The sequence below is a fragment of the Cibotium barometz genome, chromosome 5 (genome assembly GCF_041138505.1).
Source record: "Cibotium barometz isolate CiBa-2024 chromosome 5, ASM4113850v1, whole genome shotgun sequence".
In the NCBI taxonomy this organism is placed as follows: domain Eukaryota; kingdom Viridiplantae; phylum Streptophyta; class Polypodiopsida; order Cyatheales; family Cibotiaceae; genus Cibotium; species Cibotium barometz.
In genome coordinates this window covers 51,068,774-51,080,052 of record NC_141050.1, presented here as the reverse complement: position 1 = coordinate 51,080,052, position 11,279 = coordinate 51,068,774, and the positions used below count along the sequence as shown (strand labels likewise).

Here is an 11,279-nt window from a genome sequence, read left to right as displayed (position 1 = left end):
TAAGTCTAGGGGGGAATTCGAATTTCCTTGTTTGGGGGGATATTTTTTGAATTTTAAGTTAGGGAGATATTGGCATTTTCCCAAAAAGGCAAGTGGGAATCAAAAAATTCAACCCTTTTATGACACCCCCTTACACCCTTCATAAATGACTCCCAAAATGGACAATTTGACAACTCATTGGCATCTTCTCTCATTTAATGCGCATCAGCCTTAATGAGTTATGTAAAAAAGTGTTTAGAAATTAATCAAAGATTAATCCTTTCCCCTTTTAGACTAATCAAGAGCTCTAATTAATCACTAATCACTAATTAATTCACACCATTGAGCATATCATTGGATAGAGCATGAAATTGCTAAGCTATGTGCATCAACAAATGTATAAATTAATGTATAATTAGAGATTAATTAAACTCTTAATTAATATATATTCTCTTTAAGCAAAATTAAGCAAAAGAGAGAAAAATTTATCCAATTAATGAAAAAATTGATGTAATTAGGTGTTTTGATGCATCTAGATGCTCTCAAAATACTCAAAAACACTAATTTCGACTACTTATATGATCAATTTGGACCCCTAAAAACACATTTTCTAAAATTTTTACCTCTTGAATTAGATTAATCACCCTTAAAAACTAGTCAACTAAGAAAGATTAGTCGATTTCAAGGTTTTTTGATGGTTTTGAGAAATTTTTTGAAGGATTAAGCTCCTAATATTTGCTAACACTCTAATGCATACAAATCAAACAAAAAACATAAAAAATCAAGCAAAAATTAATGATTCTAACTCTATGTTCAACTCTAAATAAAGCTAAATTTCACTAAAATTTGTATTCTATTGCATTATTTGATGCAATGGATGCAAACTAAGCCTAATACACTCTATGTGCAAGCCCTAGGAACATTAAAAACCACATTATCAATAACAAAAATAATAATTTAAGCTAAAATTTAAGCAAAAAAACATTCTTTACAAAAATAGAAAAGAGACCTATTTCTTACAAAATCGTACACAAATCTCCATCAAATTCACATTTTTTTCATGGGAAACCATTAATCAAGACAATGGGCAATGGGTAATGCATAGCTTAGAGAAAAACGATGGAAAAAGCTAAGGGATGGCTCCCCGACAGCGGCGCCAAAAATGTTATGGCTCACCCTAACCCTCCTTAAAACACATCCAACAAGAGATTACCTGGTGAACCGCAATTGTCGTGAGGATCTTTCCAATGGTTGAGCTCGTAACCCTCGTGGTCTCCAAGCTCTACAACTCCTTGAGAAGCAATTCCACCATGTCTCCCGTTGTCACACCGCCGCATTGCACTACGTATACTCGTCCCTCCTCTCACCTCACATCACTCACACACACTCGCATGCATTAGAGAGAGAGATTAGCAAGAGCAAGACTTTATTGCACAATGGAAGAGTATCCTTGTATTATGAGAGAAATTCACTTATATAGATGGCCATAAGTGTTCACACTCACTTAAACTGTGGCCAACCGGGCACTTTAGGCTCATAAAAGACCTAATGCTATTACAATGACTACTCTCATAATATATCCATGAAGTACATCACTTAGGACTTCATCCTAACTTACTACCACATGCTCTTGAAGCAGGAATCGCCTTAAGTATTCCATTGGATCATTACGGGTGCCCGTCCAAGTTGTAGATTTGGACACCATTGCTTCATATCTTGAATGTATGACCTTTTGGTGTATCTACCTTGACTCCTTCATGTAAGATAATGGAGCTCTTATTAACCCTAGGAATCTGTTAACACCCTGATGCTGTGAGCATAACCTTTGGCAACCAAATGAGCCTTATGATGATCAATAGATCTATCAGGTTTACATTTAATCTTATACACATGCTTAGTGCTAATAGTATGCTTGTCACAATAGACAAGTCACATAACTCCCAAGTACTTTTCTTTTCAATGGAGTCCAACTCCAAGTGCATGGTTGCACCAATGCTCACTATCCAAAGCATCAACATGAGAAAAAGATTCCTCATTACATGTGGTGGCAAGAAGAAGAAGAAGAAGATGTTAACAAAACGTGAAGATGCATGACGAGATATAGCACGAGTATGACCATGTATAAGAGTAGGTTGTTTCCTATCATGTAAAGTGTCAATCAGCCAATGAGGTACATTCTTGGTCTCACGAATAGCTGCATTCTCATTGTCCAATGCATCACCCAAGGTCTCCTGATCTACATGTGGCACATCAGGACTAATTTGAGTAGTGTTAGATGTGGCTGAATTTTAAGAAGTACAACACCATGTGATGGCTGTAAATGAGCCAAAGCAGGCTTTACATCATTAGCAAGTAACCCAAATAAAGGCATCAATGTATCAAAGACATCTTCTAGTATGATTGATGGCAGTTTTTTACATGAAAGTAATGGGTTGAGATACAAACTCATCAAAGGTAACATCGCGAGACACAATGATTTTGCTTGTAGTAGAAGGCACATAAAGTTGACACCCTTTGCTTTCAATGTTGTAGCCTGTAAAGATACATTGTTGTAGCCTGTAAAGATACATTTAATACCCTTTGAATCAAGTTTATGTCATTGTTGTGCTAGGACATGCACATAAGCCAAACAACCAAAGACTCTCATATGGGTAATCACTGGGATTCTGCCATTCCAATCCTCATAAGCTATCATAATTTCAAGGCTTTAATGGGATAGCAATTCGTCACATAGTTGGCACACATGATTGCCTCAAACCAAAATTTACTAGGCAAATCCTTGCTTTTAAGCATACATCTGGCCATCTCCATAAGAGTACGATTATGTTCCTTAATAACACCATTTTGATGAGGAGTATAAGGTGTAGTACATTGATGAGATATGCCATGAGACTTTATAAAAATTGTGAACTTATTGGATAAATATTCCCCCCTCGATCTGTACACAAAGCAATAAGTTTATGCCACAAGCATTTTCAGCCGAAGGTAAAAGAAGCACGGAAGGATGCAAACACATTTGATTTGGCGTTCAAGCCATACACCCAAGTGTAATCATGAATGAAAGTGACAAAATATAGATGTCTCCCAAGAGATGGAGCCTACATTAGGCCACTATGTACAAGCTGCAATGATTGAGTAGCTCGCACAGTGCCATCTTTGGAAAATGAATGTCAATCTCATGTCAATGCATCTTCCCAAGTAAACAACCCTCTCATACATGCTTAATAGGGAGCTACAAAGAAGGTAACTCGAGAACCATGTTATGCTTTCACAACCGTATAAGAGATGGAAAATTAAGGTGACCAAATCGAGCATGCCATAACCCAGTGTCACGTAGAATTGTAGGGGTAGAAACAACCATAGCATCATGAGACTCTTGTATCCTGACATGCATATCCACCTTGTACAAACCATTGCACAATGTACTAGACATGACAATAGACGCTACATCTTGATGGTGATGAACTGAGCAACATGATTAGAAAACTGACCTTTAAACCTAGTTTTAGCAAGTGCAGATACAGAGATGAGATTCTTATGAATTCCAGGTACATACAATGTGTAAAGTGAGAACTGCATGCTATCAAATCTACATTACCAATGCCTTTAATGGCATACGATGCATTATTAGCACACATCACTATACCACCTTTAGGTGCATCTTGTAAGGTGGCAAACAACATCTTACATGGAGTGATGTTCTTTATAGTAATGCTATCAAAGTACCAATTAGCATCAGAAACTGACATACAGGGAGAAAGCATAGATAGGGTACTACATGTGACAAGCAATGCATATAGCCATCATGGACCAAGTTGGCCTCTTCCTTAGTGTCATCTATGGTAGCAACCAAACCTTGCTGCTTTTTCTTTTGCTTACTTGCAATACACTTTTTGCATTCTTGAATGACATGTCCAAGTTTTCTACAATAGTTACACTGTTTCTATTTGTCCCCACCCTCTTTTGATTTAGGAGGATCTAAACAGGTAGGTGCCTTGCCCTTAGGCTTAGCACTAGAAGATGTCCTAGATTTCCCTTTGCCACAAAAGGAGGCGGCAAATGCGTGATCCAATCATGCTATTTCGATTGCACCTGGATTGCTCTTCTTGTAACAAGAGAGCTACCAAATCATCAAATGTGTACTACAAATCCCAATTTCTAATCATCAAGTGCCAGAGTGGTAATAGGATTCAAGCAAACATTGAGAACTGTAGAAATAAGTGAACTGTCAGGTATCACCTCATCAATATTGGTTAATTGCTCTCACAAATCCTTAACATGGGTGAGAAATACATACATAGAGTCACCCTTGGTCATATGCTCGATGTCAAGCTTTTTTCAGTTATAAGCTACATGAGCTTCATTGTGGATTTGATGCAAAGAGGCAAGTATATCCCATGCACTCTTAGCAAAAGTACATGAATGGATATGAGGAATGATTTGTTGTCTACATGAGAAAGCAATCAATGCATGAGGTTGCATATCTTTAGCATACCATCTGAGCCGCTCTTATGTAGAAGGGACAGGTGTAGGTGGTAGAATCACTAGTCCTAATAGTGGACCCCCTAACATGCTAACTTGCATGTGCAGGACTAGCAGGTCTTAACTTAGCACTAAATACATATACTTATAAATTCTTTGCAACCAGTACATGTTTTATCATATATGCCCACATGGGATAGTTAGTCCCGTGTGGGCTAACTAGCAGGTGTAGGTCGAGCTTGTCCTCGTCGGTAGAGAGCATCCCGAATACATCATTATTCTAGCCATGACTTAAAGTAAACTAACAACTTCCCCAAGCAAAAGTCACTGCATCCCGAATACATCATTATTAGCTAAGACTCAAAGTAAACTAACAATCTTCCCCAAGCAAAAGTCACTGCACAATGCTTTGCTTGTCCTCAGCAAAATACATCCCAAATACTGTCAGAATGACATACGCGGAAGCTCTCAAGTTGCAGAGCGTAGGAGAGAGACGAGAGAGAGAGAGAGAGAGAGAGTTAACGAACAACTTTTATTAATCAAAGAGGTGGTTCTACAATGGGGGGGGCAGGGGTCATTTATATATCCACAAAAGGGAATTGCTCGACCGTAGGCCAATAAAATAAAATGTCAAATGGACAAATTATCTCATATGAGATACAATAATTCTAACAAATACATCATTATTAGCCATGACTCAAAGTAAACTAACAATCTTCCCCAAGCAAAAGTCACTACACAATGCACTCAAGACCCTCAATGTCCACTGAAAGGTAGTGTATTGAAATGACAAAGTGTAAGGATAGAAAACTTATTAGAATAGAGGCTTGATGACCAAAAAAGACCCTAGTGATGGGTGCCAGAATATCATATGTCGATGTTGAGTGCACGAAAAGAGAGCATTAGGAATGTCGGATTCAACCCAAGGCTTAATTTAGCTCTGTTTTTTGAAAAGCTGAAAATCTACAAAAGGGTTTTGATGGCCTAAACGAGCTCTAATCATGGATTTCTTCGGCTTGGGAGACTCAAAAAATGATGAGGAACACACTCAGGTGAAAACAGTGAACAAATTTTCACTACAAAAAATGGGATCTACAGCGATGGCACTGTCGCGGCGGATGGCCGACAGTGCCATCCGCCGCCGCGAGCGGAACAGGTGGCTTAGTCGACGAATGGGCGCTACTAGGACGGAGGATGTTGGTTGCCCAAATCAAGAAATTGATTTTGGGCTTCATTAATTGGCATCTGGGTGAGTCTTTTGGTGTAGGCAAAACTAAAAAGCAAGCAGGGACGACAATGACTATTTAATGGTCACAGCAGTGGTGGCTGGCTACACGGTTGCGCAGGGCACAGCAAATGCACATCGGTGCAAGGCAGTATGGTGGCACCGGGTAGCAGGGCAGCATAAGCAATTGTACAGATAACAGCAAGTCAGTGTAGATCCATGTATGGGTAGCAGGTTGACCATCTATGCTGGCTCTAATACCAATTTTGGGTATGGAAAAGATAGCTTGAGCAGAAAACATGAGTGAGAGGGGAAGAGTATACTTGATGATAATAATAAAAAAAGTACAAGGTACAATATAAGACCTAAGCCTAAAAGGCCAATGCACTGAAGTATGTTTCTACGAGAAAAAAACCCATGTCCAGTGAGGGTTGGATAGATCCTGTTCACACTAGAGACTTCTCGAGAATGTACCTAACAAGGCTCACGTGTCATGTCAAGGCTCACAGCTTACGTGTCCCAGGCTTATGGCTCACATTTCCAGACTCACGGCTTACTGTCCACAGCTCACATCTTTTTACGCGGGATTGTGGGCTCATGTCTCCTACCTGAGAGCTAGTTTGGCTTGGTTTTTGGGATTTTTTAGACTTGATGAAGTGTGATTAATAGTCATAATCCTAGTTAAGGATTGCAATTCATAGAGGCACATGTCACTGGATCTTTGAAGTTTGACATTAGCATGCAAGGAGATTACGAAAATGGCAGAATTTTCGAACAAAAATATGAATGTCTCTAAGGGTGTGTCCTCTTAAGTGCTGCTTTGTGTGGAAGATAAGGAAAGATACAAATAGACATGCTTCCACATGTGTAGTAGTGGAACCTCTTCTCTTCTCTTTGCTTAATTGGATGCTTCTTACTAGGCATTAAATTTGAAGCCCATTTTGAGCTACACAAGCATTTTAGGCCTCATGGATGCTTAAAATATAGGTTAGGTTGCAAAAGGTGACTGGACACATGTGTGTGTTCACCCATGGCCCATAGGTATCAAGTGTGTGTTAGTCTAGCAAAAAAGACATTGTGCTTTACTTGTTAAAACACACAACTTACAAGTTAAGAGTCACAAATGCTAATTATCAAAATGATATAAGGTACTAGGTAGTGTGTAGACTGTAGGCATGGACTTATTTAAGATAGAATAGAGTAATGTCATACACTTACCAGTGCCCATGTCTTAGTGGAAACAAGCCCATGATGCATTTTGGATAGGATTGAGATGTTTTGAAATTTAGGCAACAAGTTTGAATAAATTTGGCTTAGGATTAAGACATTTTGAAATTTGGGCATTGTTAAAAGGTTGAAGAAAATGCAAAGTTGCAAGTTGGCTTCTAAAGTGTATGATTGAGATGTTTTGAATAAATTTTGAACATGATTGAATCATTTTGAATAAATTTTGGACATGATTGAATCATTTTGAATAAATTTTGGACATGATTGAATCATTTTGAATTTTAGGCAATGAAAAAAATATAACGTTTGGTAAAGTTGAACAAACCTTGATGAAAACAATGCAAAGTTCCAAATTGACTTGTATAATTGGACACAAGTACACAAATGCATTTTGGAAGGATTGAGATTTGGAAGACAAGATTGAATATATTTCGAGATATTTTGAAATATGGGCAACAAATAAGTTAAAAAAAGAGAGGATAGGTTTTAGAAATTTAGAAATTTGCGCAAAAAAAACTTGGAAAAAAATGCAAAGTTACATCCAAAACTTAAGCAATATTTTCATAATAAAAAACACACGAAACCTCAGGTTAGGCTTCAAGCCTGCTTCTTACTACCCACTCATTTTTCTTTAGCTTCTCAGCTTCTTTATGTAGAAGCGTCCCATCCCCAATTTGTTGGCAGAAGTGAAAGATTTTCTTGGCGACGTGAACAACATGCTAAAGAACTTTGGCTAGCAACCACATTCTCCCCTCTTCCCAACCACTGGAACCATTGTTCACAAAAAAAAGATAGGTTCAACTTAACCTAAAACTTGTTCAAATTGTCAAAAATATCTTCTCAAATTCATGTTAGAAGGGGAAAAAACCTACTCAAATTTATGGGTGAGAAGGATTGACAGATTCTTCTTAGAGTGACCCCTGGGTAGACTCTAGAGTGCAGGGGTAAAGGTTTTTATGCGTCAGGTTTGGTGTCCACGTCATTCACGTGCACTACAGGCAGATCGCGGGACGGCGGGAGTCGGGGGAGGTAGAGGACGACGTGGCATATCAAATGGAATGTGATTTGATGGCGTTCGTGCTCATGCTTTGATTGAGTGGCGCAGCCGGACAAGAGCGTGTGCAGCGCTGGCAGATATGAATTATTTATCTTAAAAGGCAGCAGCCACAGCAACCTCGAGCAATGGGAAGTCCACGTTATCAAGCCACGTGCTCGCTTCTCCCTGAGTGCGTGTCAGTGCTCAATACTCATCATTATATTGCGTTAGTGCGGGCAGACGAAGAAAGAGGACTCAGGACGGGGACAGGTGGCTTGCTGACGGGGACTTCCAATTGCACACGGTGCTCACTATTTTTTTTAAAAAAAGTTTTGCGACTGCGTGACATGTCAGCAAAGCGAAGAGTTCGAGCATTTGGCGTCCACGTCAGAAAGCCACCTGTTTCTTCCCCCCCCCCCCCCCCCCCCCCCCCCTTTTTTTGACTATCGAATTTGCTGAGTGAAATACCCCACACACAACACAATCACACAGGCACACTATATATCAAAAGCAGTCACTACACAATACACACACACGCACTCTCTTTCTCTCTCTCTCAACCAACTGTAGGGTAGTAGGCATGGCCGCAGCCCAGGGAAGAGGCAGTGCATTCGCTGCAATCACTGTCGGGCTCCTTTACTGTAGTTGGTATGCTTCTGCAATCACTTGGACAGTGGGAGGCTCTGCAGGCTGGACGCTGGGTCAAAACTACACGACGTGGGCGTCCAACAAGACCTTCCATACGGACGACATCTTATGTGAACTGCCTACCAATTTCCTTTGAAACATTGTGTCTTATTTTCTCTCTGAATTTCCTCTGATTTCATTCTTGGGTTCCTTCCAGTCTTTCCATACACGCAGGGCCAGCACGACGTTGTGGTGGTGAGCCAGTCGGGCTATGATTCCTGCTCGTCGACGAATCAGCTCAGTAACTACACAGCTGGGAACACAAATGTGACATTAAGTGCAGGGACGCATTACTACTTGTGTTCATTTCCTGGGCACTGCTCGGGCGGGATGAAGCTGGCGGTGACAGTAACGAAGGCAGAGGGGGCGGGTCCTAGCCCCGCCGCCCCACCTTCCAGATCTGCCCCTTCCTTCCCTGCCCCCGCCGCTCTCGCCGCGCTCCTAGGCCTCGCCGCCACTGTCCTCGCCTTCTAAGCGGCTCGTCACACGCCCGGTGTACATTGCTTTTTATAGGCCTGCTTGCCATCTTTTGTCTGCGCATTTTTTAGGCGTCTATATATGATATGACTCAGGGTTGATTACATGTTTAAAGAAAATGCATATAAAACATTGCTTTTATCGTATTTTTGACGCTCATTCGACGTTAAGAAATTGGTCAGAAATCGACAAAACCGGGCCAACAATCTACAACCCTGAGACCCACGAATTATGTTACTTTTAAATTAGTGCGCTTTTATTATTGCTTGTGTTTCTGTCAAGGGGGTGTGCTTTTTGTGGTTTTGACCAGTGGGATTGGTGTGCGAAAAAAAGCTCTCCACCCAATGTTGAAAAGCTTTATCTTTAGATTTTGGAGGTACTTTGGGGAGATTTATGATAATGTGTGCGAGAAAAGGTTCACTAAAGAAAAACCTTTATGGTTTAAATATTGGAGGTATTTTTGGCAGATTTATAATAACTTGAAGGCTTTAATAACAAAAATCACTCTGATTTTTCCAAGTAGTTTTCAGATTTCAACAGGGCAAACTACATTATATTCGGGGTTTTTTCACACACTAATAGGGATGATCTATTGGTATTGTGTTTTGAGCTTTTTATAACAATTCACATGTGATTGATGACTCGTGATCCATGAATGTGAGCTCTTTATATATTCGCCCACCATAGATGTTGCGTCGTCCACTAATGGGAAAACAAAAGTGCCACATGTAAAGCTCGCTTGTCTGCTCTAAGGCTATTCACACAGTGGACTCCAATGGCTGATGCCCAAGCCACTCATGGTCAAGGGTGTTGGCTTGATGTTCAAAAAGCCACCACCCTTTTGGTTCATGCATGTGCTAACTACCATTGGTGGCCCTCTAATGCATTGCATAATGCCTCGTGCATATAGTACCCTAGAGATCGCGTGTCTCCCTTTACACCCATGCAAATCTCTCTCTTGCTCTATCTCACTCTCTCCAAATTTAGATTGCCTTCTCGCTCTAAATGGCCATGCTTGGGATGTTGTTAATTATTTAACCTTTCTTATAGTCATTAACATAGAGATAAGCATCAATAGGTGATTACTCATGTAAGATTTTTCTCTTCAACTTTTGATGATGTTAAGATATAAGAACTTTTTTTTCAGTCTTTTGTAATCATCTACTCTTTTTAGAATGGAAAAAGATCTTGTTTTGGACTAGAAAGAGAATTTATTCTAGAGGGAGGTAGAATATTTTTAGAATATTTTTGAGTAATATTATTCTTTAAGATATTCTAAAATCTCTTGAAACAGAATTTTGATCTGAAATTTTTAAGTTGCATCAGTTTTGGACGGTGGGTGAGCCAAGAGGATTCTTAGTTCAAAGTAATATTATTCCTTCAGATATTCTAAGATCTCTTGAAACAGAATTTTGATCTGAAATTTTTAAGTTGAATCAGTTTTGGATGGTGGGAGAGCCAAGAGGATCCTTAGTTCAAAGTTCTAAGCCTTGTAAATGTTTTTAGAATATTTTCGAGTAATATTATTTCTTAAGATATTCTAAAATCTCTTGAAATAGAATTTTGATCTGAAATTTTTAAGTTGCATCAGTTTTGGACGATGGGTGAGCCAAGAGGATCCTTAGTTCAAAGTTCTAGGCCTTGTAAATATTTTTTAATTTACAAATAGGATATCCTTATCTAATAATGTTGAAAAATAGGATTGAAAGAAAATGAAAAAATTTAGAATTATCCACAAGAAAATAGTAAAGAAAAGCTCACATGAGGTGGGGATTTCATAATCATGAGTTTCTAATATGTAAAAGAGACTTTTTGGAGGTTTTTTGACACCTCACAATAGTGGGATGCAAGCTTCTTTGAGGTGCTTAGAAGTCGCATTAAACTTTTATTTTTTTAATTCAAAAATACTTTAAAAGCATGGATATTTTATCTCTCATCTTTTCTCTTTCAAACTAGATCAAAAAGTGGGTATACTTAAGCCAAATCTTATCCTAATTGGATAAAATTGAAACTGAAAGTCTCTAGATTGGTTGGAGTCCTTCCTCACCTATGAATACACTCCCATTCCTTTGTATTTGCATTTTAGTATATTTTCACTTTAGTGTAATTTTTATTTTAGTGTTTCTTTTCTCTCTTTTTCTTGCTTCTTCAATTTGAAGCTTTGGT

The 11,279-nt window shown here is 39.1% G+C and overlaps 1 protein-coding gene across 1 annotated transcript; it reads left to right on the top strand.

The window, feature by feature from the left end:
- Window positions 1–8,426: 8,426 nt before the first annotated feature.
- Window positions 8,427–9,232, top strand: LOC147638611 (basic blue protein-like). The gene is made up of 2 exons (XM_086798529.1): window positions 8,427–8,707; window positions 8,794–9,232. The coding sequence occupies exons 1-2, from the start codon at window positions 8,530–8,532 to the stop codon at window positions 9,108–9,110; spliced, it is 495 nt and encodes a 164-aa protein (XP_086654655.1). The 5' UTR covers window positions 8,427–8,529; the 3' UTR covers window positions 9,111–9,232.
- Window positions 9,233–11,279: the final 2,047 nt, after the last annotated feature.